General features: G+C 42.6%; 1 protein-coding gene across 3 annotated transcripts in view; it reads left to right on the top strand.

Moving 5' to 3' along the window:
- Positions 1-26615, top strand: part of Esrrg (estrogen related receptor gamma) — a 213529-nt gene that overhangs the window by 40272 nt on the left and 146642 nt on the right. The window contains exon 2 of one of the 3 annotated variants that reach the window (XM_038349528.1): positions 3152-3567. In XM_038349528.1, coding sequence (XP_038205456.1) covers positions 3152-3567 — 416 coding nt within the window. Of the gene's footprint in view, positions 1-3151; positions 3568-26615 lie in introns of those variants that run through there. The other 2 variants (XM_038349530.1, XM_038349529.1) reach the window with 2 other exon arrangements.

Genomic DNA, 26615 nt, shown 5'->3' with positions numbered 1-26615 from the left:
ATATTTTAAAGATTTTTTAAACTAAAAATAATTAATTACATGTATATGGTGGGACAGGTTATATGTAGTGTTTGTAGAAGTCAGAAGGTCTGTAGGATCCATTGTAGCCAGAGGCACAGGTAGTTGGGAGTCACATGCTATGGGTTATGGGAACCAAATTAATTTCTTTCTGAAATAGTACCCCATCCCCTTAGCCACCAACATATCTCTCCAGCTTCTCCATCATGTTGTCGAATATAAATAAGCATTATTGAAAATTCTGTTGGCTCCTAGACATTTCTGCTCCAAAGTTTGAAATGAGATGCAAGTTCAAACCTTATTTCTTCCAATTCCTGGCTATGGCACCTTCATTATACTTCAGAATATCTGATGCTTAATTTCTTAAAGAGAAGCCCCTTCTAGGCATGCATGTATACACACACACAGACACACACAGACACACACAGACACACACAGACACACACACACACACCAAGATGAATGTGGCAGACATTAAATGAGGTAGTGTTTATGTTCAACTCAATATCTGGCACAGCTAGAAGCCTTTGACTAATGACCACCTTATTCTTATTTCCGCTAGGCAAAAGTTATTAATTAAGGGCACATTTTATGTTGGAAAAGAACCACATACTACCTACAGCGCAAATCCAGTTTGTTTGCTTTCACTCGTGACTGGAGTGACCAGATTTCATTTAGAAGATCCTGTCCCCGTTCCAGGGGCTTCCTTGGCAGCAATGCCCCCTGAACTCCCTGCTAGCTTCCAGGTTACTGTAAAGTATGGAGTGAGATTTTGAGAGAGACAGCTGGCTAAAGTTTCCTCATTTTTCACAGATAGATTCGAACAACGCGTCTTTGACATGCACACATTTGGTAACTTAGCAAATAGCTGTCCCATAAATGGCATGTTAATTCCTGGCCCTGCTCCTTGAACTAGTAGACCATCAATTTTAGAAGTTGACGAGAGACAAAAAAAAAAAACCTTTACAGGACAAAGGTGAAAAACAATCCTGAAGTTTAAAGAGAACGCTGGAGGAGACCTGGAGAAGAAGTGGGATGGTTTGCAATCAGGCAGCTCAAAGCAGTGCACCAATAGAGGAGTGGGGAGGAGGATGGGGGAAAAAAGAAAGTGCCCGGGTGGGGCAGTGAGCGAGTTAATCATCATAGCTGTGAGAGAAGGGAAGAGGAGGGAGACCATCTAGGGTTTGGTAATAACTTCCAACCAGTGGCCTAAGACCATAATGTGTGTGCGCGCAGTCTGATGATTATAAGGGAAGAAGGGGAGTGGCCATGTAAGAGTTTTAAATGAAAAGGAAGTCAGGGCTGCTGTAAGTCAAGCCGCCGACCTGCTTTCCCTCAAACACCAACTTGAGGAGAATGCTTGGCCCAGAGTGCAGGCAGGGGGACAAGGAGAAAGAGCTATTAATTACAGTGCCCATTAGCAGTGACGGGGACAAGCAGATGCAGGAGGGAGAGGATTCTGTCGCCAGGACTGGCAAGCAGAATAGTTTTTCTTTCCCTCGTTCTTAGGGAAGGGAAAGCAAGGGGGGCTTTGGGTGGCTTTCCCCTTCTCCCAGCACACGGTAATATGGCCTGGCTTCAGGGAGCAGAGATGTTCCCCCAGTGAAATACATTTGAGGAAGAAGCAAATTCCTGCCCTTGTGCTTTGTTCTTGCGACTGCCCACTTAGAAGAGTTAGGTGGACATTTCTGATGGGAAATTCCATAGTATCCTCCCTTTACTTAAAAGGAATTGAAACAATGGGGGAAGGGAGACATGAAGGAGAGCATGAAATTTGTTCGGTGATAAAATATCATTAGATTTATAGTGAAAGTGATAATTGCATCCATTCTGCTATTCTGTGACTACTCCCCCAAATTCTAGAGAATGACCATCACAGTGGGATCCCCATAAATCAACTTTCCACTGGGAAGCAATTATCTAAGTCCCTTTCTCAACTGTCACCTCTTCTTAGTGGCTACTGGGGTTCTCAGAGCCTCGCATAAGAGGGTTTTTACGCTGTGGCAAGGCAGAAAGCCAAGAGGACCAATTACGTCTTTGCATCTAATTACCTTTATAGAAATCTTCCCATTTATGGGGCCAACGAAGTGAGGGGGTGATGTCTTTCTTCTAGGTTAGAGAAATAGTTTGTCAGGTTAGGCACTTCATCCCAGAGCCTTTCATAAGGTGTGATGTTAAGGGGGAGTCAAGGAGAGGACCATCATAAATCTCATTTTTCTAAAATGATGAGATACTTTCCTATGCTACGGCGCAAGATCTCTCAGATTTCCTGACTCATAGGTACTGTAGAATTCAAGCAGAGTTTCAGCCGTTCTCTGTCCCTTTCCCTGCTCTGAGGCATGTACACACACACCATACACACACACACAGATGCACACATGCACACACACGGATGCACACATGCACGCACGCATGCGCACACACACACGGATGCACACATGCATGCACGCACGCACACACACGGATGCACACATGCACGCACGCACACACACAGTCATGCTCACTCTCGCACAGATTATTTACTAATCAATGTCATCAGCCTTTCACTAAGCTCCGTGAAGCTGTTGAGATGCTGTGCTTGCTCTCAATCCGTCCTTCCGGAGCCTGAGAATATCTGCGCTGGCTGCAAACGAAAAGTTGGCTTCTGTTTGTGATAAAATGGATGTGGCATCAGGATGTGGAGTCGAACACAGAGTGGAGATAAATGCAATTTGAGGAATGGCGGGGACTTTGCAAATCGTCACAGCTCTCTTGATAAATTTAGAATCTGGAGAGCCACGGTAGCATTGACAGTGGTTCTTCAAGAGAAAGATAAAATAAAAGCAACTGGACCCTGTAGAGCTTTGTTTATGGCCTGTCTGGGAGCTTTGATGTAACCCTGTCATGCCCTTATGCTGATTACCTTCTTGTAGAACAAGAGGTATTGACTGGAGACTGAGTGATGGGTAGTCCCAGCCCTCAGGAAGCACTCTTAAAGAGCAATGGCTTTTACATACCAATACTGCTGCTCTCCCCTCCCCTCCAGCTTTCCTTATCTGCCCCTCTCTGCCATGTCTTTGTGTCTCCATCTCTGGGACTCTTTAACATTCTCTCTCTTTCTCCCTCTTTCTCTGTGTCTCCCCCTTATTCTCAGGCTTCTCTGCAGAATGTCAAACAAAGATCGGCACATTGATTCCAGCTGTTCGTCCTTCATCAAGACGGAACCCTCCAGCCCAGCCTCCCTGACGGACAGCGTCAACCACCACAGCCCTGGTGGTTCTTCCGACGCCAGTGGGAGTTACAGTTCAACCATGAATGGCCATCAGAACGGACTGGACTCGCCACCTCTCTACCCCTCTGCTCCTATCCTGGGAGGTAGCGGGCCTGTTCGGAAACTGTATGATGACTGCTCCAGCACCATCGTTGAGGATCCCCAGACCAAGTGTGAATATATGCTCAACTCCATGCCCAAGAGACTGTGCTTAGTGTGCGGCGACATTGCCTCTGGCTACCACTATGGTGTTGCATCATGTGAAGCCTGCAAGGCCTTCTTCAAGAGGACAATTCAAGGTGAGTGCCTACCCCATCCAGCTCTGTTTCTTTTCTCTGGTACTTACCCTTCCATTCCATGCCATGCACACTGATGAGACAATTTTGAGTAGAAAACACAAATACATGGAGGGTCTGTGGAATCGCCCCTCTCCAGGTGTCCATCACACCTTCCTGTCTTGCTGTGGAGCTCTCTGTGGGCAATGATAATAAAGACATTTCAGAGAACACGGTCGGTCTGCAAAACAGCCCAGCAGGGCGCACTAGGTTCCCAGTGCTCTTCCCCACACTGCTTTGCTTGTAGATTTGAGAACGTGTTGAGTATTTAGATCTACATTTCTGTTCCACGCGTGTATATTAGCATCCTTGGCAGTCTCACCAACGTGTGGGTTACTATGTTCTCGCACCAGAATTGGTGCTAATCCTGCCAGGCCAAGGGTCACAGTTTGAGAACTGCTGCTCCAGACGTATTTATCTTGAGCTCAATGTCTTTTTCTTGTAGCTGGGTATATGCTTACTGTGTTTATGAATTAATTTGAATAGAAAACACATCTCCAAACAAATGCCAGTGTATAACCTAACCTTTACAAACCTCTAGATTTAGAAATGACATGATTATTTTCTATGCAAAATGTAGAATGATTGAAATTTGTAGCCTCTACTTTAAACTAGTTATACACAAACATAAAACTCAGCATATGTACACACACACAAACACACACATATATTCTCATATATTCTCGCAGAAAATAGTTTTCACTTTTTTGATCTCTTGAGATAGTCTTTAGAAGTACATGAGGGGAAGAAAGAATAATCATATATCAAGAGTCTAAAGCACCCAAATTTTTCTGCTCATGGTATGTACATATGTGCTTGCATATGCATGCACACACACACATACAAGAACATGGGAGTAGATAAGTAAGCATAGATAGATAGATAGTGAGATAGATAGATAGATGATAGATAGATGATAGATAGATGATAGATAGGTAGATAGATAGATAGATAGATAGATAGATAGATAGATAGATAGATAGACAGATAGACAGACACATAGATATAGGCAGACAGACAGACATAATATGTTTATGTTGGGATTGTGCTCCAGGCCTTCTGCATGCATTCTACCACTGAGCCACACCCACACCCAGGACCTAATATATGTATGTCCAATAGCCAGTCATATACACAAAGTCTAACTTTTCATGCATCTGTATTTCCCAAACTTTAATGATTATTGGGAATTTCCTACAAACAATGTTCTTAAACATTTCTTCCAGGGCCTTAACCCCTAAGTTCTGTATTAATTTGCCTTTGGTATGGCCAGGGCCAAGGGGGATTTTTTTGTCAGCTTCCTAGGTGATCCCTCACATGAAGTCAAGGTGATGAGTTGGTGCACTCTTGTGTGTTAATGTACCAGTGGTCCTCAGAGTGGCATAGCTGGGCCGGACCTGTCAGCATCACCAACAAATGTGTTAAAAGTGCAAACCATAGGCCTCCTCCTAGGCTGACTCAACAAGAGTCTCTGGTGTGAGCCTGGCAATCTAAACTCCACAGTCCTCTAGGTGCTGAGGTCGGAGCCTGAGACCCTGAATCCCACTGATAGTGATTTCTCAAGGACATCTTTCTTTTCATCTGCATGGCCTTTCTAGAACATATGTAAAATCAGGTTATTCAGAACGTGAAGTGCCGCGATGCGCGGGTTTTTAAGGTATAAAGGAGGTGTTTCTTGTTTAAGCACTAATACTTTTTACATATTTTCATAGGTGATTCTAGAACCTCCTCCATGCATGTGGGGTAGTTCCCTACCCTTACTCTTTATTATGCTGGACATTGAGCACTTGGGATGGAAGTCAAGCCTTGTGCAGGCTGTGTAAGGCTCTCTCCCTGTGGACAATTCCCCTTCCCCTTCCCCTTGTCTTCTTTCTTGCAGCGTCCTCATCTGTGGCTGAGAACTCAGGGTTTACTGACAGCTCACAAATATGGCGCTGAGTGTAAGCTCATTTCTAGACTCATTGGTTACCCTGCCCGAAGTGCTAGGTTCAATCCTAGCACTGGAACTTTTTAAAAAAATAAACATACACTGTTCAAGACATCATAGCTCTTACATAATAGAGCGGACATCTCCATAGGCTCTTGTGGTTTGAGGTGAAATACACATCCAAGTTCATGTCCGGTATTCATGCAATCATTAACCTCTGACAGATGCAGCTTTCCATTCCTTGACCAGAAGATCATGCTTTAATTTTTTTCTTTTTAAAATCCTCCAACCCTTGAATCTTTTTTTAAACACCCATACTTGGTACAATGCTTAAGAACAGAAGCAATACAAAGTCACATGTAGAGGCTGAAGATGTGGCTCAGTGACCTAGCATGGACTTAGCATGGACAAGTCCCTGGGTCCAGTTCCTTTAACCACCACCGGGAACAACAGCAACACAATATGTAAGGGTATTCATTGTGGCATTTGGACAAAGTATATCTTCATCCTATTCACTGATAATGGCAAAATTTAAGGATAAAAATGCCTCCAATCTCTGATTTGTTTTATCAGCCATTGGCTAATATTACTATAATCCTTGGGTTTCAGAGTGTATGAAATTCAATTTGTTAGTAATTTTTGTAAAATTTATATAGCCTTTGGTCTGGCATGAAGATAAATGTTTGGGGATGAAGGAACAAATGCAGTTTAGGCTGATAAAAGCAGTGGACGCTCCCCGTAAAAACCAGTACCATTTACCGACAGATTTATCATAGCTGGCATGATCCGGGCAGTGTGCTGGCTGAAGTTTCTTTCATCTTCTCAACATCCTTTGCCAATTCTACCCCTCAAGCTTGTGGGTTGAGATGAATTCTTCCTCTACAAGTCTCTTCCTTTTGGTGGGGGGACATCAGCGTCTTAGAGTAGCAAAGAGGATTTATGTCTACTATTTGGCTTATTTTGTTGAGACAGAATACGTCAGAGGAAAAGTAATAATGTTGGTTGTTTTCTTTTGTTTTTGATGTTTTCATTTAAAGAAACACAGATTATTACTTTGATGCGAACAAACTAGTTATTGACTGAGCAACCCCTGGCATAGAGCCATCCGTGTTCTGCGTGTGATTATCTTTTAGGATGCCGGCCGATACTCAAAGCTCAGCAGAGCCAGGCGCAGGATGATTCTTGGCATAGGTGCAGAGTGCTGGATTTTCCTCCACACTGGAGAGAGTGAGTTTCAAGGATTTTGAGCATGAGACAGAGATGTCACTGTCCCGATTAGCACTCCGGTCTTGCCCACCTGGCTGTGCTTGGAGCTGGCAGCTGGGGCACACTCCGTAAGGGTACCCTGCTAGCCGCATCCTCAGGGCTCACACTGTGCTGTTCACTTAGCCCCCAAAAAGTCAGTGAGGCAAATAAAGGGATTAAATTGTGAAAGTATAATGTAATAATTAGGGCGGTAATTGTAAGGAAGATTGGAATGGACCCACCTCTTTGTGGCCAAACAGTGGTGCCTGAACTCCAAAGATGTCGAAAGTAGCCCATCCGTATGGCAGCCGCGCATGTCTGTGTTCCTATGAGGAAGGGTAGAGGGTGGCTCTTGGGACTCAGGGCAGCATCGAAGCAAATTCTCCTTGACAGGTAGTAGTTTTCCCCTCCGCTCCCTGGGAACTCTTCAGGGAATGAGCCGAGCTTACATAACTCCCCTTGAGAACTAGGCCTGCCTACTTCTGTCTCACGGCCCCGATGGCCAGGGCATTATGTAAGTGTGACTTCGGCCTCACCCGGGCCTGGTTCTGGTCTCTGTGCCTTCCTAAGGAACATGTGCAGCCAAAGGCTAATCTGTGGGCGGTAGTGACTCTTAAGGATGTTTCTTCTTACTACAATGACTTATTTGGTGGATTTATTTGTTTACTGATGTGCAATAAATAGGAGTTTGAAAGAACGGACAAGAAAACAGCCTATTTTATGGAATAAAATGTAACCCAACTCTAGAATTGAAAATAAAATGAATTTAAAAATTTAAAGTAAGCATATATTTTTTAAAAAGTTGGACAAAAATAAACAAACTGGACATGGCACTCCATACTTAGACTCCCAGCAATTGGGAAGGCTGAGGCAGGAAGCTGTAAGTTTGAAGGAGCCTGGCCTTTATGGTAAAAACCCATCTTAAAGAAAAAGACAAAAGGAGCAAAAAGGTAGAGCAAATAATTCTTAAAGTTGGAACTAAATGTAGATCGAGGCAAGCTTTGACAAAAATATTGAGAATTGTTCTTTCAAAGCCGACTATGGCATTTTACTCTTGAAAAGGCAAATAATTATGGATTTCAGTGAATGCCAATTAGAAAGGCATATTCTACTTATTAATTATTTCCAAGGAACTACTGGATAAGGTCAGAAGTGGGCAAAAGTCCAGGCTTTGTTTTTTGAAGGCTTTTTGCTTGGTTTTGTGGGGAGCTAGGGAGGGAACCAGGGCCTTGTATATGCTAAACCTGGGTCTCTACTTGGCCACACCCCCAGTTGTTAAGCTACTTGCAAGGACTTTGACATTTCTGTCAAATGTAATCCTAACAACTGATAGGATTTCGGCGGCCGCCATGTTTCCATTTTATTGATTTGGAAGCAATGATTTCATTACTTTTGTTTTTGTTTGTCTTTTTCTAATCCTACTTCTGGTTGTAATTCATGTATAAATGGGGAAAGTTTGTGTTTTTTCTTCCCCTTGTCCCTATCAATTTTCTTTGGATTTTTTTCCCGAAAAGGAAAACATACACAAAACATATCAATACATTTAACAGAAAACGCTAGGTTGTTATAGCTTTTATTCCAGCATTAGGATGAAGAAAATTGGTTTTATACACAATCCCCCCCATTTCAAAACAGAAAATTATATGTTTAAGAACATAAGATTTGGAACAGATGATGTTTGGTGGTCAAGTGGTAGAAAGTTTACCTAACAATATAGGTTCATTTTCTACACACACACACACACACACACACACACACACACACACAAATAGGAAAAAGATAAACAAAGAAACCAAAATCTTGAGACTTGCATTAAGCATTGCGTTCCCCACTGAGCATGTGGTCCATGCTTGCAGTCCCAGTCCCTGGTGAAGTGGAGATGAGATCATGTGTGTTCAAGGCTAGCTTGGGTTGCATAGTGGCACTCTGTCAGGAAGAAAAGTGCTCAGAATGGAGGTAGTAACAGTGCAGTTGCCTGGCATGCATAAGGTCCTGCCTTTTATCTTCCATACCTCAAAAATAAATCACTTTGTGGTAGGAAACAGAAGTACATACACAAATAGGCATCGATATGGGGCCTAAAGCTGCAAAGACAGAGAGCGCTCGCTGTTGGGACAGATTTTAATTTGAACACTCGGGCCTGAGACAGTACTTTGAACTCACAGATTTTTAAATAACTTCAAAAGGTAAACACAACAATGAAGCCAAGTATATATAACACGGTCCCTCAGACATATTTACTGTCCCAAAATACTTCATCTCTGCCTGGTCCAGTACCTGTCCAAATGTTCTGATCATATCATTAAGAACCAAAGAAATGACATACCATGTGTGTAACTATGGTAAAGTCACATGTCAGGGTTTACTGCGGAATAAAAATGTCCTATTTTCTTATTGGACCAAACACACTTTCAGTGACTGAAAGTCCATTCTGAACTTTTCGTTTTGGAACTCTTGGAGGGTGTGTGTCCCAAAGAAGCAGTGGGAGATGCACCTAGCAGTAGCCTACAGCTCAGCTGCTTTCCCTTCCCACCCCATCCCACCTGATCTTGATCTCTTCTCAATATTTCCAGCCAATAACCCCCTCCAAACATCTGCCCCAGGCACCCCTCACAGATCGCATAACAGTGCACTCCAGCCATGACCTTTGATCCCATTCCACTTCTAGAAGATGGATTTAACGGAGAGCTTGCTCAGACTTGAGCTGGGCTTACAGCATCTAGCCAGGCAATTGAGAATCCCAGGCACTCAGGATCTGGGCTATAGAGCGTTCCATGCTGTCTCCTTGTTACCTTCACAGCCTCCTTATATGAGGGTCGTTAAAAGAAATAAAATAAACAAAAAAGAGGGTCGTTCTCCAATGTCCATGGCCTCAGGTACAAAGTGCATTGATAGAATCCCATCTTATACCCTAAACATGAAGGTTAAATGCTGGCCTGAGGGCTTTTGTTGAGAGGAATGGCACCTAGGCACTGTGCCTGGTGCTACCAACTTCTTCTGCACTGTGAATTATTTTGTGGAACTCTTTGTGCAAGCAGGTCTTGTGGTCCTAGAGGGTCTTTGAAAAATGTATCATTTTTTAACCACCATGTGCAATCAGTCTTCGTCCAGATCATTTACAGCAGTCAAGAAAAAAAAAAAAAGAACTCACATACTGAGAGAATGCATCCTATGAGCCTCTAAAGGGATGTGTTGAAATATCTACTTAAATAGTTCATGGAAAAAATAATTATAGAACTTTATAGTAAATGTCAACTTAAAAGCTTAACTACGTTCTCTAATTAAAATCCAAAATAATACAAGGATGTCTGAGTTAAATTGATGAATCTCTGTGATTATCAGCTTGGAGGCAGAATTGAAGATAGAAATAATATTTTCAAAAGAATTGCTGTCTGTAATTCAGTCGCTTTGACTTAGTACTTGAACTAGTTTTGTGGTAAGTTTAATTGACTTTCCACTTTTTCTTGCATTTGATGCTAATTCTGGCTAATCTGTTTTGAAATGCATTAATGTTGCAAATTCTAAATTACAGATGTGATCTCATGCCTACATTATCCCTTGCTGGTCCAGTGTTTATTTTCATAGTAAGAGTATTGCTGACTTTCTCTGTGGGTGAAGAGGTTTTGCATGAATGAACGTCCTGAAGACAGTGTCGTTCACTTCTGTCTTTTGACAGAGGCAGTAGGTAGGACTTCATTTTCCAAGGATTGCCCAGACAGTCAGGGAAGCTGTCCTGTTGCTTGGATGGTTGAAGGTCACTGGTCAGCAGACTACACACGAATGGACCAGACAGTAGAACCTAAATTTCTTAGGATGTTAGCTACCTGAGAGTGTGAGGACAGCACACCTTCTCTCTTCTGCGCTGCTGCTTTGTTTCATTTATAGAGCTGTTTAAAAATTGAAAAGTACTCTAAGCTTGGGTCTTAAGAATATAAGGGCAGGGTTCCATTGGACTTCCTGGCCGTAGTTAGGCTAAGTTCTGTCTAGACTCAAACATTCTGCTGGCAACTCTGTAGGCATATTGAGCATTCAGACTCACACTACAGGGCTCCTAGGCAGCTGGTGTATGTGTCCTTTATTTAAGCAGATGTTCAAATTTTAAGTAAGTTCACAACATTGATAATTTTTTTAATTGTCGCCCCAGCTTTGTGAACGTCTTTTCTTTCTCAAGAATCAGAATTTTCTAGTATCTTTACTGTTTATGTGTTCATTTTCTTACGATTTTAGCCCTGTGTGTACTATTCACCTGTGAACATTATGATACAAGCGTCTGTGTCCATATGTGTTTATGTATATGTGTGTTCATATATATGTGTGTTCTTAGGTACACAAATACATGCACATGTACACGTGTGCATTTATGTTCATATGCATGTGTCCATACATATAGGTGTGCGTGCATAGGTACATGCATGTATGTACATGCATATGTGTATGTACATTACTGTGAATATATGTACATGTGTGTATGTTTGAATATGCATGTGTATATACTCAAATGTATGTGCATATATACACATATCTGACTAGATGTACACATATGTGGTGGTATATCGTCACATATTTGAGTATAGTTACATGTAAACATATGTATGTGTATTAACTAGTGAAGCATGAAGCAGAATCTTGAAAATTAAGATAAAGTAATTAATGGTTGATTTAAAATGTTGGCTTTTTGGATTATGTAATACCAAAGTGATTATTCTCATAGATTAAATTGTCTATGCAATCTCCCCACTGTGTAGCCGAGGTTGGCCTCGAACTCTCAGTTCTCCTGCCTCATCCCCGGAGTGTCCGGATGACAATAGCTCTATGTCCCATACATGGTTTGTCTTTGATCTAGGAGTGGAATGCATAAACTCAATGATCCTCACTACATTTTTAGCCTCTTTGCTTTTAGGAGAGAAACGTCCCATTCCCACCGCAAGAGCGTCTAGTGTTATTTATGTGTATTTTGAGAACACGGTGCACATACTGTATTTTTGAAAGCCACTTGAACGCATGTGTCATTTGATGTCTGGCGTTTAGAGTGTCTGCTCCACTTGGGAGTTAGTAGATAAGAACTCCACTGTGCGAGGGAAGTTGTAACAATCATCAGTGAAGCATGCTCTGGTTTGTTCCATTCTGTGGTGTCGAGGACTGAACCCAGGGGTTTTGGCCCTTGGGGTCAATGTAGTAGGATAAGCTACACTCCCAGCTGCAACAAAACTTTTAGTACCATGTTTAAATGCCTCGCTGAATTTACTATCAAATTAATAAGCAAACAGAAATAACTTTTGAGAAATATATGTGCAGAGTATCTTGTCCTCTGTTCCACCTTTGTGACTCCTGAAAGTGCTTGGGAAGAAGCAAGAGCACAACATATTATATCACATGCATTATTATTATTTTATTTTATTTTTAAATACCCTCAGACAGATAGAGGGTAAGCATGTATAATTTTTTGTGGTAAACAGTTCTCTGCTTACCCAAAGCCCCACCTCCCATCCCCAGCACTAAAATGAACAATTATACAAAGGGCTGGTGATCTGACTCAGTTCGCACTCATGACGCCCTGGGTCCTAGCACCAGATAAAAGGCCGGGTTGGTGGTACGTGCATGGAATGCCAGCTCTGTGAAGGTGGGCACTGGAGGGTCAGGAGTTTCTCATCTATGAAGTGATTACCAGGCCATACACTGTCTCCAAAGCAAAGATACTGTGCTGTCATTGCAACAACACAATTGCAAGAGCTATAACTAAAAAAAATAAATAAATAAACTATGTAGTCATACTTCAGACTTTGTATTTTAAATCAACTCTAATATAGGTAAGTGAACACTCTCTATTAGTGCCTTTGAAACAGGGTCTATGTTCTAGAACCTAGAAAAATAAAGTTGTCATTTATAATAAATTATCTTTACATATGCATATGGGTTCTGGGAATCACACACAGCTCCTCCCTAAGAGCAGCAAATGTTCACAGCCTCTGAGCTGTCCCTCCAGCCCCTGCCTCAGCATGCAGTCAGACTGCACAAGGCTCTCTCATTCATTCATGTGAACCTTTTTAACTGAATCTCTGTTTAGAAACTGAGATCAAGTCCTGGGACTAGGGCTAGCAGGAAGCCTGCTTCTTCCCTTAGTGATGTGTATCCTGTCTCCTCATGTACTCCTGCTTCTGAGGCACTCTCTCACTGAAAGAAGGCCACGCCCCCTGCCTTTTCCCCCCAAAGATTCTCAGGACTTCTGCTGGTACAGTATATCATATGAACACTCCAGAGCACTAAGAGGTTTTTGTTGGGTCTTCCAAGACTCAGGAACTTTGTGAGTCACTTCAATTTCTGGCTGTTTTGCAGAGTAGAATGTTTTCCCTGATGTTGGGACTTCTCAGCAAGTGAGGTGTATCTGATATTTTGCCTACAGTTCACTGGCCTTTCCCTCAGCACCTGACACTATAGCCAGCATTGTCTTTTGACTGATGAAGAGGCTGGAGGGTATTCTTTGATTACAAGATAAAATCAAACAAAAGAACTGGTACCTTTGTTGACCTGGTGATGACTTTCCTTCTCACCCTCCCTTGACTAGAAGCCAAGTCTTTTAAGGATGTATTAACTTCAGTTCCTTAGACACAAAATTTCACACCTAGCCTTGCTTTGAACTTGGAGAAATGCTCCTGTCTCAACTCTCAGGCTGCCGAGAGGCTTTTAGGCACATTATCTCCAGAATTTTTGCCGTTCTTTGTTCCTGAGACAAACATTTGCTTTGAACATGCAGTGGCATCTTTGTCCCCATTTTACCATGCTCGATTAGTCTTGACAAATTAGACCTTAGTAGCAACAGCCTCCATACACATTCAGTGCTGTAGGGTAAAGTGGTATGAATAAAACTTTATGCTTTGTGGCTTTGAAAATGCTTGTTTTTATATGATTCTCTTCCTTCAATGAAGCCAAAATTAGCCATAGATAAATGGGATTGGTGAGAATGTCCACCTGAAGGACCCAGGGAAGCACAAAGAAGTTCTGAGAGTAGGGTTGTCCAGAGCCCCTGCTGGTGTGGGTGACATTCTCATGATTAATGAGGAAGATGTGGGTTGACAGGATTCTCCCGACTCAGAAGATGCAAACACTCTCTCAGAAGCCAAAGTGCAGGGATGCTGGCATGACTCCGTGGTAGAGTCCTTGCCTCCTAAAAATGAGGCCGTGAGTTCTAGCCTGAGCACAGTTGATCAATAGGTTAATCAATCAATCAGTTGAAAATGGACAAATTTTGCATTATAGGGCTGGGTTGTTTCCTCTTCATGGTGAAGGCCAGAGTCATGGTACATTTTTCTCATTTTAAACTTAGATAGCATCTTAGGAACTAAAGGTTAATAATCACCTTCTTATGAACTGAATCAATCCACTTTCAGTCATTACCATGGGAAAGCAACAGTCCTTGTCCTGGAGCTCGCTAACAGCATTCAGAAATTTCACCTAAAAGCAAAACTTGGTGAAGGATTCTGGTGAAGAATTTTGGCACTTACAGGTGAAATATATCCATGGACATTTGTGTATTTGGTGCTGGATGTTGAAGCCAGGCCCTTGGACATTCATGTTCTTCCACAGAGTCTACCCTCAATCTCTAAGATTATAATCAGTACATATATATATATATATATATATATATATATATATATATATTAACTTCATTATGGTAAAAAACAATACCCATAAATTTGGAAGCTTAGCCACGTGTGTCACTTGGCCAAGTAGCAGATCTTTAAAGTTCTGTCTTGTGACCCTTACACCGTGGCCTTGATATAGCTCCTCCTGCTACCAGCCCTGGGTTCATTCGACTTTTTGTTTCTATGAGTGGGCATGCCCAGACATAGAACATAAGCATAGCCACAAACAAGAAGGACCATGCAGTATTTCCTCCAGGTGGATGGAGCTCAGGGCCTTGTAGCTGGTAGGCAAGTGTTCCATCCCTGAGCAAAATCCTAAGCCTTAGTGTGTAGCTTTTGTTGTGACTCACACTAATTTTAATATCCTCAAAGTCCATCCATGACATGTGGTATATTCCAGAACTTCCCTTATAAAACTGAATAATATTCCATTGTGTGTATGTAGCTGTTATTTTTAATCCATTCATCTCTTGAGAGGCATTTAACATACATCTACCTTTGGGATGCTTAAATAATGAGTGTACCATTGGGTACCTATCTATACAAGATGCCATTCTCTGATTGAAGGCTAGACCAGAGGATCCAAATGTTCAATGTAGCTTCTTCAGAGTCACCCTGAACAAGTTACCAGGTCCTGTGTCAAGATGAGGATGCAGCTTAGCTATAGATAACCTGACATATATAAGACTCTGGATTCAAACCCAGCCCCACCCCTCCCAGAATGCACTTGTAGTCTGTGTGAATATGTATCAAGGAATGGAATGGCCAGTCAGCCGTAACTGGTTTTTGTAGTTTTTGAGGAATATCTTTATTGTGTTTCACGCCACTTTATCACCTCCCACTAACACACACATCCTCATAAGCACGTGTCATTTCTTCTTCTTGGATTTAATTGGCTTTCCCAATAGCTTTGAGGTGACGGCTTAAACATTTTTTGATTGGGGAATTGCACGTGTGCCCAAATTTAAAGGTTATTTTGTTGTTGTTCGTTTGTTGAATCTTTTACCTCTTTGGATTTACACACAGGCAATTACATAACTCGACAGTCTACATCGTTTGTTCCATTTTCTAAGTTCTATACGTTGTTTTTATACTAGTTATTGATGGAGTATTTATGGCTTTGGAACAATAGTAACTTACAGGTGGTTATGAGCTACCTGACATGGCTTCTTGCAACCTAATCAGGTCCTCTGCAAGAGTAGAATGTGCTCTTCCCTGGAGTCACATGTCCAGATCTGATGCTGAACATATTAGTTTTTACCATGTGCCTTGTTGTTTTAATGCTTCTTGTAATCCTAATTCTTAATAATTCCAGGACGATAGGGTTTGCCATCACAATATTCTCGTCTAGATATAATAACTGAAGTGCTGGGAGCAATCGCGTCTTGGGAGAATCAGAACGCACAGTCGTGACTCTGCCTTGGACATGTTAAAGTTCTTTGAAGCTTTTGTAATTTGAGGCTACATTTTTCTGGAGATTGTAGTCCGTGAACATTTTCCCCCATTAAGTTGTTAAAATAAAACGAAAGTAGGGAATTAAGAAGAGTAAAAAAGTTATGATTAGATAATATTAAGGGTTTTTAGAAAGGAGACAGTCAGGCTTAAGGCTTAACAATGCCTAGGGTTTTATCACTTGTTTCTGAAATCCCTTAAGTTTAAAGCTGGAGAACCCAACTGTGTCGCGTCACCTCCTGGTTTCTGTCTCTGACACCTGCGCTTTCACCTGCTGCCCCTCATTCCCACACCTAACTCACTGGTCCCAGACTGACCATGATAATATCATCTGTTCTTGTGTCCTGTGTGTCACAGGCTCCTTCTCTAGCTCTTACGGGGAGAGGCTGGTTTTGCTTTCAGTTTGTTTGGTATTTTACACAGGGCTTTTTCGGTAGCCTGGGTGGACTTGGTACTAGGAGCCATCCCACTGCCTCAGCCTCTCCAGGACTGGCTGGGATTGCAGGGATGAGGCTTCAGACCTGCCTGGCTCTCATGGGTGTTTTGTTTGTTGGATGATATTTATGTATTTATTGTTATGTGTTTGTCTGTCTGTCTGTCTGTCTCTGTATATCTGTCTGCCTGTCTGTCTGTCTCTCCCTCTCTCTCCCTCTCTCTCCCTCTCTCTCCCTCCTCTCTCTCTCTCTCTCTCTCTCTCTCTCTCTCTCTCTCTCTCTGTACATGTAAGCTTCAGCGCATTTATAGAGGGCAGTAGACAACTTTATGAGTCATTTCTCTCCAACATGTGGGTTCCTAGGGATGGAACTCAGGTCATCAGGCTTGGCAGCAAGCTCCTTACCCACTGAGATGTCTAGGTGGCTGTGTTCCCTGGCTCTTATGTGAGAATGACAGTCTATTCATATAAACTTCTCAACCACAGCAGCCGGCAGCTCAGAATGGTGTCTTTTCTCTTTGTTGTTTCATAACAATGAATATTTTTCAGAAGGAGGAGAACTTTCAATTCTTGCTACAAAAGAACATTGTTACATTCTGTGACCTCAAGTCCTGTCTTACATTCGGTTTTTCTAGCTCATTTGTAGAGATGGGCACATTTTAACATACTTCTGTAAGGTTGTCTCTAAGGAATACTCCTGTAGCCAGGCTGACCTTGAACTCAGTGTGTGACTGAAGGATGCTCTCTGAACTTCTGGTCCTCTGGCCTTCACTGTCCACTAGGCGTGTCCAGTGTTAGGATGGCCCCCAGGCTAAGTAAGCACTCTACCAATTGAGCTACACCCTCAGCCTGTGGCTAGATTCTGAGCATCCTTTCCCAGAGAATTTGGACATGTCCCACGTTGGGTCCCGATGACCACTCTGTGTCCCCTCTTTGCTTAGTTTCCATTTGAGGAAGGCCAGAGAGGAGTGAGAGACACGAGTACACACACACAGCTTACACGTGTGTGCAGGCAGAGGTCACATCCTGTACCTCTGTCATCTCTTCTGTCGCTGGACCGGGAGCTTACTGAAGGATGGTCCTATGTCCACCTCCCCAGCACTGGAATTATAGGAAGCTGCCTCTGTGCCTGGCTTTTTAACAGTGAATACTGAGAATGTGGAGTTAGTTCCTCATGCTTGCACAGTGAGCACTTTGACTACCGACCCATCTCGCTAGCCCGTCCTTTCTTTTCAACTCACCTGTTGTAGAAGCTGGATATGTCTGCTTGCTTATACTTTGCAAGAAGAGAAAAGATGATGTTGGCTATGGAACACAGCAGCTTTGGAGTTGTGGACAGCTCTGGTGTGACATCTTTCTTGTAGCAGAGGTGACCCTTCTATAAGGACTTCTGTGACTTCATCCTTGGCCTTATAAAAACTTAAATACTGGGGTAACGGTGAGGGGAAGATCACTGGGAGAGTACTTGCCTAGCAAATTCAAGGCCCTAGATTTTGTTTCATTTTGATTTTTGAGACAGCACCTTACTGTGTAGCCTACTCTAGCCTCAAATTCAAGATTCCCCCCACCTCAGTCTCCAAAGTGCTGGGATACCAGGTGTGTGCACCACAGGTATCTGCAACAAATATGTTTTTAGTAGACATTTATCACAGCCTGTCAGATATATTTTAGAGCCTGCCCTAGTGATCGTGGAGTCCTTTCTTTCCCTTCGTGAACAATAACATTATTCTGGGATCTTCAAAATGCTTTGTGTACAACACGATACCCGTTGCTTTGGTGACATGCTCTGTTTGGTTTCTGTGGAATTAAACTGGCCACAGACCACAGTGGCAGTGAGACTAGATGAAGGATTTCTTCCTGAGGTGCTGAGAGATTTCACTCTGTCAAAGCAACCCTATCCTACCCCACAGCTGCCCAGGTCCCATAAGGCTGATAACAGCAAAAGACAATGCCAAGATCCACCCTCACCCTCTCATTTCCGGGGTCCTGTGTCAGGCTTCAAAAGGCTCTCTCTGTCCAACAACTGTAGCAACAACGAGAGATACACAAAGAGCTACATGCTTGGAGGACAGGGCATGTACAATGCATTTTTCTACTTTGAATGACAGTCAGTAATGAGTTTGAAAAGATTAGAGTTAAGCAGAATCGCCTTGTACTTAAGAGTGCAGGCTTTGGAGCAAAGCTTTCTGGGTTCAAAACCTGCCTCCAAGCACCTGTGAGCTGATTCTGGTGTGTCTTCTAGTCTCCTGGGCTTAAAGCACCCGTCAGCACTGTAGGTGTTCCGGTGAGCACATCCAAGGGTTGCTGGCACCAATAGTGTTTGTGGTTGCTGCCCTTTGTGTTGGCACCTGGATTTTCAGAAGTGCCTGTAGAAATCACTGGGGTAGATGTCAGGATGTCTTGTAAAGGGGGGTAACTCAGTGTGGAGCCATCCATCTCTGAACTGCACAAAGACAGGGCTGGAACAACCAGAGAGTAGTGTCTCTTTGAAGAGAACTTACCAGTAATACACTCAGCATGCGACCTCATTAGCAAGGATCTGATCTTTGCAAACTTTACCCTTTGTGTTCACTTTCTAAACGTTCTCCCCACGCTGTGTACATTTCTAACATACATCCATGTAGACGTGTACATTTCTAACATACATCCATGTAGACGTGTACATTTCTAACATACATCCATGTAGACGTGTACATTTCTAACATACATCCATGTAGACGTGTACATTTATAACATACATCCATGTAGACACATACATTTCTAACATACATCCATGTAAACACATATAATTCTAACATACATCCATGTAGACGTGTACATTTCTAACATACATCCATGTAGATGTGTACATTTCTAACATACATCCATGTAGACGTGTACATTTATAACATACATCCATGTAGATGTGTACATTTCTAACATACATCCATGTAGACACATACATTTCTAACATACATCCATATAAACACATATAATTCTAACATACATCCACGTAGACACGTACATTTCTAACATACATCCATGTAGACGTGTACATTTCTAACATACATCCATGTAGATGTGTACATTTCTAACATACATCCATGTAGACACATACAGTTCTAACATACATCCATGTAAACACATATAATTCTAACATACATCCATGTAGACATGTACATTTCTAACATACATCCATGTAGACGTGTACATTTCTAACATACATCCATGTAAACACATATAATTCTAACATACATCCATGTAGATGTGTACATTTCTAACATACATCCATGTAGACACATACATTTCTAACATACATCCATATAAACACATATAATTCTAACATACATCCACGTAGACACGTACATTTCTAACATACATCCATGTAGACGTGTACATTTCTAACATACATCCATGTAGATGTGTACATTTCTAACATACATCCATGTAGACACATACAGTTCTAACATACATCCATGTAAACACATATAATTCTAACATACATCCATGTAGACATGTACATTTCTAACATACATCCATGTAGACGTGTACATTTCTAACATACATCCATGTAAACACATATAATTCTAACATACATCCATGTAGACACATACATTTATAACATACATCCATGTAGACACATACATTTATAACATACATCCATGTAGACACATACATTTATAACATACATCCATGTAGACATGTATTAGCTAGCTTCCACATGAGGGAGAAGGGAGGGTTTCTTTTCTTTCTAAATATGAACTTTTCTTTTTCTTTCGTTCTTTTCTCTTTTCTTACTGTCTATTTTTTTTTTTTTGATGAAGAGTTGGGTCATAGACTCTGCAATGGGACAGTAAAGAACAGAATCCCTAAAAAGTCAGTGGATGGTGTAGTTACTATGGGATATCCCTTGAAGGCTGATTACTTAGGACAGTGAGTTAAAAGGTTCACCTGAGCCCAAGGTCAACCAGGCCACACATTAAGAGGATGTCTTGAAAATAATTTAATAATGAGTGTTCTCTGTGGTCTGTTGACTTCACTGTGCACAACCTAGGATGTCTCTGTCCTAATAGAATGTATAGCTGGGGTAGAGGGGCAGTTCATAGACACAGCTGGGCAAGCAAAGGGATGTACAGCTGGGATGGAGGGGCAGTTCACCTGAAAGGTGAGCATTGGATGAGGTTGTCAGCATCAGGACCCTTTACTCAGTCCTGGGAACCCTGGGAGAATAGTTGTAGAAATACAAAATGCAGAAGACTAGGAGGGAAGATAATGGTGCCTCCTGGAGCCTCCAGATCCCCCACAGAGTTGTGAGATAAGGTGTTGAGCATTGGGGTATTAGTAGAAACAGATTTAGGACTGGGGCAAGGGTGAGGGTTTTGACGGCCTTCTATCACAGTAAGAGCCAGATAAGGCTCAATGGCAGTAACCCATCTGGATTCCTGTGAGGGGCACGGAGTGTTTACAAGGAGGTGTGGCTCATATGTCTGAGATTCACTTCGTCGACTGTCTAACCAATGATTGGCCTCTGTCCTTACATTCTTGCCACCTGATCTCCTCCTTAGTGACTGAACGAACTGTAGCATTGCTGGGAAGACAGCAGTGTGTTTTGCATTTCTTCGAGGAGTGAGAGTCACTCATTTTCACATCGTTGCATGAATTTGCAAAGTTTGGTTGTCATTTTTGTGTTGTGTTGTTGTTTGGTTTGTAATGCTAGGCTCTCACTGTGTAGTTCTGGCTGTCATTTTTGTGTTGTGTTGTTGTTTGGTTTGTAATCCTAAGCTCTCCCTGTGTAGCTCTGGCTGTCTGTACTCACTTGCTTAGATCCTCCTGTCTCTGTCTGCCAAACTCCAGGCACGTATCACTACACCACCCTGAGAGTGGTTTTACATCTTTCTCAAATTCAGATTCCAGCCTTCAGATGGAGATAGGGAATAATCGTGAACCCTTGTGGTTGCCTTCCTTCGTCTCAGAAGTGAAATACACTTTTTTTGCATAAAATTCTTACACAGATCCAAAGCAATGTGGTTCTTTGTAATTCAGAGAACTGAGACTCCTAGGCTCACATTCACCCAGAGATAAGCCAGGGAGCTGAAGTGTAAAGCTAAGCCTACTGTTTCTCCCTCTCTTTGTTCTCCTCCTCCTTTCTCCTCTTCCCTTACTCATTGCTGCCACATTCTTTGCTAAACCATAGTTTAGCTAAAATGGTAAAGATGGATTCCCAGTGGCCATACGTGATCCTTCCCATTTCTCTGTAATCACAATACAGTGTTTAATTAATCTTAAAGAATTGCAACAGAAAGAAATAATCATTCTATGGAAAGTGAGGCAAGGTGTATCTTCTTTAAACTGGAAAAAAATCAAGGCTGAGTAATTTGCTCTTGTTTTATGGCATGTTATCACCGCTAGTAATTTCTCATTCTGTATAAAGGATAAAGGCCTCCCTCTTTTGCTGTTTGTTTGTTTTTTGTTTGTTTGTTTTAGAAAATCTCTGTTATTCAGGCTGGCCTTGAACTCAACTTCCCGTGCAGCAAAGGGTGACCTTGAGTTACTTAACTTCCTGCCTCTGCTTCAGGGTTCCTAGCTTACAGTCCTGTGTCTCCTTGTCTGGGCCTCATGCTTGCCAGGTTAGCATTTTTCCAGCTCAGCCCCATCCCTGTTTCTCTCTGTCTCTCTGTCTCTCTGTCTCTCTCTCTCTCTCTCTCTCTCTCTGTCTCTCTCTCTCTCTTTCTCTCTCTCTCTGGCTCAGCCAACCACTGACTTGTGGTGCTTTCTAGTCTCATTTCCTTAAGTCATATTTCCGTTCTATTCAGGAATTAAGCCTGTGCTTCATGTTCAAAATTCAATGTGCTTTCAGGCCATTGTGGAACCTATGGGGGAAAAAAAACCACTGGGTGTGGCTGTCTGTACCTGTGACCCTAGTGAAAGGGAGTGGGGCTCAGAAAAGAAGAGGGAAGAGCAGATATGCATCAAGAGAGTCCCTGGAGCTTGTTGGCTAGCCAGCTTAGCTGAAAAGAAACAGTGAGACCCAGACCCAGTGAGGGCCCCGGTCTCAAAGAAGTACAGCCGAGAGTGACAAAGGGGACAGCGTCCTCCTCTGTCCACCCCACACATGTGTGCATACACATCGGTGCTTCCCCAAACTGCCATGTACACTGAACTATGTATGTAATTAGGACATATAGCAGGTTGCAGACAGGTAACAAAGAGCTCATATTGTCTAAGCTCAGCTATAGATGGAAGTGGTGGCATTTCCTATTTTATGTGGGAAAAGCTGAAACCACTCAGGAGCAAAAAGAAAATTACAAGCAGGAAATGAAGAAGGAGAAGGGGGAGAAGCACAAGAACAAGGAAAGCAAAGAAAGTCCCGTTGTGTTAGAAATGAAAACAAAACACAAACAAACAAACAGAACAAACTTGGATACTGCACCACAAGGGGTTTTCCTCCCTAAATTTTTTCTAGTTTGGGGGTATTTAAAACAAGACTATTACAGATTTATTATTATTATTATTATTATTATTATTATTGCCTCATGGCTTTGATGCTCTCTCTGTAATTGGGAGCCAAAGCAAAGCCCATTGTTTTTAAAACCACTTAATATTGCAGAACAATGGTCTAAACCCCCACTTGTAGTGCCCTCTGTGTCACCCGCAGCCATTTGGTTTGTTAATAAACTCACAACAAGTAGGGGGAACAGACAGTGGCCTTGGAATCGGCTCTCCCTTGATGGCTGGAGGATGATTGGAAACACGAGCTAGCATAGGTCTTCTAGATGCAAGGGCGTGGCTGCCCTGGGGGATGTGAATCGGAGCACAGGTTTGACATGTATTTTTATTTGGAGATGCCGTGCTAGTTGGAGCACAGGTTTGACATGTATTTTTATTTGGAGATGCCGTGCTAGTTTCCATAATTTTGCCCTTTCACTGCCAGAGTGACTGAGAAGAATCTACAAATTATCCCCTGGCACTCTAGACAGAGTCCTGCACACACCCTGTTACACCATCCACCAGAGAGCTGCAAGATTCTATTAAGCAGGAAGTGAAAAAATCATATTGCCTGCAAACTAATTGTACAAAAGACTCCGAAGTAAGTACCCAGAGCCCTGGATGTTCTGAAAAGCAATTGCTCTATCGCTCTGGTCAGCCTGGTTTTAGTACCCCAAGCTTCCATGTTGATCCTCCACCTTCTGCAACAGAGCACATTTCTCCAGCTATTGGCCAAACCGGGAACATTCGAGCCATGGCGTCAGGAACTACCTAACACATCTAACAAATGTGTCCCAGAAAACCGTGAGCCATAATCTGTGAAAACTGTTTGTCTTCAGTGAGAATGCTGGGTTAGGAAACGTACCTTCTCCTGTGCCCTGGCTGCTTTAATCCGGGATAAATGGTCCCGGTACCCAAATATATTGGAGATTTAAAACATTTTGTTATTTATTTATTTATTTATTTTTGGTCTAGTTTCTACTTTTGGTGACTTGGAGGAAAACAAGTGTCCTGGAGAGAGGCAGTGGTCCAGAGGGAAGAAAGCCTTTGAACCTTTACCAAAGAGTCTGCTACATTGTTATCTAGGTGCTCGGGGTGGTGGATTTCAAATATAAAGTACCTCCCTTTAATTGACTCCTAAAAGTACCAGGCAAGGCATTTGAAGGCTAAAGTCTCAGGAGCCTGTAACTCCGATCAAAGATGCTGATGGCTGGGTGACCAAAGACGACAACAGTGTTGTGAGGAACTCGATGGGAGGCCTTGAAAATGAGGCTTCCCTCTAGCAAATAACTTATTTAGAGTGATGCTGATTTGTTCCCCAAATGTAAACCAGAGTTTCTTAGTGAGATCAAGGTTATCATCTTCGTGTAGTGAGACTTCTTTAAGACAGAGTGTTCACAAGGATATCCAATCCATTGTAAACAGCTTCTATGCACCTAAATTGAATATATATTATATATGTATTATATATATATATATATATATATATATAATGTATGTATATATATTGAATGATGTAAACATGTAGGACTGCTTTGTGAACAAGGAATATTTTAATAAAGCCTCATTGTTTCCCAGCCTGACCTTGAACCTCTGATCCTCCTGCTTCCATCTCCAGGTTTGAAGCCTGTGTCGTTACGCTTGGTTTTTCAGTGGTAGTGGAGCTGAACCCAGGGTTCCCACATACTAAGTAAGCATTGTCCCTAAGGAGCTGTATTCCTGGCCCCATTGCAGGAAGTTCTCATAAAGACTTTGCATTTCCTGTGGCGCTGGGAAGACTCCTCCACACCAGTGTCTTTCCTGACCCATTTCTTCACAGCACAGCAAGACAGTTTTCCCTGTGTGATGCCATTGACTTTCCTGAGTGGAATCTCTGTGAGCATTGGTGTGTGTGTGTGTGTGTGTGTGTGTGTGTGTGCGTGTGCATGTGCATGTGCGTGCGTGCGTGCGTGTGTGTGTGTGTGTGTGTGTGTGTGTATGTGTGTGTATGCACATGTGAACATGTTCCCATGGAGGACAGAGGTCAACATTGAGAATAGCTCTTCAGAAACTGTGCACTTTTTCTTCTTTTGAGGCAAGTTAATCACTGACCTGTGGCTTGCTAACTAGGCCAGACTGGCCGGCCAGTGAGCTTCAGAGGTCTTCCTGTCTCTACCGCTCTAGTTCTGGGGTTACGAGCACAGGCCACTATCACCAACCTGGCCTCCCTCTCCTCCCGAGTCACCAAAGCCTTCGGTTGGAGATAGCCACACTTCATAAGAATTGGCTCTTGTCCTCCACTGTATTCCTGTCTAGTCATTCGCAGGCATATGCAAAGGGCTGACAAAATAGGACCGTCTGTATCAGATGACAGTCCTCAAATGATAGGCATCCCCAGAAGTCATTTCCTTCTAGAATGGTCTGAGAAGTTTTCATAAATGATTGAAATGGAATTGGAGTTGAACACTGAGTCTTGGAAATAATTTTAAGAAGAAAAGAGGGGCAGAAATAGATCATTCTCAGAGGGGAGTCTTGAAGGACATACAGCAAAACCTGAATAAATCAAATTGGCTGCATCTGGGGGTTCATGGGAGGTAATAATTGTTACATTGCTGGGAAAGCAGATGAGAGTGAGATTGGGGAAGGAGCGTGTGTGGCAGTCGGGTAGCTTAGATTTAATTCAGAAGGGCAGCAGTAATGTGTGTGTGTGTGTGTGTGTGTGTGTGTGAGTGTGCCCACATGTGTGCTCATATGTGTAATTCTGAGTGTCAAATGTAAGACCTTACATTTGCTAGGGAAGTGATTTTCTTTTCTTTTCTTTATTCTATTACTTATTGTAGGGTCCGCAGGCCTGGAACTCACAGCAGTCCCAGTGCCTTATCTTCCCGAGTGCGGGGGTGTATAGGCGTGAACACCAAGCTTAGCTCTTTTAGTTTAAATTGGGGAAGAGACACGAGCAAGGCCGTCATGGGAAGAGACAGTGCAAATAGCATCCATCTCGGACTAAAGCAAGGAGGGTGGAGGCCAATGATCAGGAGGATGGTGCAGGTTCAGGTGTGTCCTGCCGTGAAGAATGAGGATATCATCTCCAAAGATGGATGAGAAGACACAGTTATGTGTGGTCGTGAGCCATGTGACAGACATTTGTACCACCAAGTTGAAGGCATGGGGTGGATGTTTATGCCTTGCTGGGAATGTGTGTGTGTGTGTGTGTGTGTGTGTACACGTGTATTACCTCATGTATATTACGTGTATTACATCACACTAGTTTAAAGATGGGAAATGGCCGGAAATGACATTTTTTAAAGTGTGTGCCCCAGGTTTTGAAATTATTGTTCAGTCCTCTCTAAGAGAGAAAATGTTAGTTTCGTTTAAAATAAATATAGAGAAAATCATAGAGAATATAAGGACCTGGTAGCTGAACACTGAACTCTTAGCTCTCAGCCAGGGTGATGGTCACTCAGGAAGCTGAGGCAGAAAGACTGCGAGGCTCAGGCTAGCCTGGGGGAGTTCAGAAAACTGTTTCAAAATAAAATTCAAGAAATAAAACCAGAGCCGGGGATCGCTCATTGCTAGCCTCGTGTACTGTTGCAAGGTCCCAGGTTCTATTCACAGCACCACACCAAAAGCAAAACCAGAAACAAACACACAACACTCCAGCACCATTCTTTAGATGCCGAATAGATTTCTGGGGACATGTGAAAGAGACTGCTCAGATTTCAAATCTCTTTTATTCTCAGCTTTGACCAAGCCAGTGTTCACTTACCTTATCATTGCCTGTCTCCATCATCGTCATCACTATTATTTTTATTTGTGTGTGCGTGTGCGTGTGCGTGTGTGTGGGTGTGTGTGGGGGGGTGGGTCTCCTTCC

The sequence above is a fragment of the Arvicola amphibius genome, chromosome 12 (genome assembly GCF_903992535.2).
Source record: "Arvicola amphibius chromosome 12, mArvAmp1.2, whole genome shotgun sequence".
Lineage (NCBI taxonomy): Eukaryota > Metazoa > Chordata > Mammalia > Rodentia > Cricetidae > Arvicola > Arvicola amphibius.
Note: the sequence above shows the minus strand (reverse complement) of the source record. Positions and strands in the feature narration are given on the sequence as shown.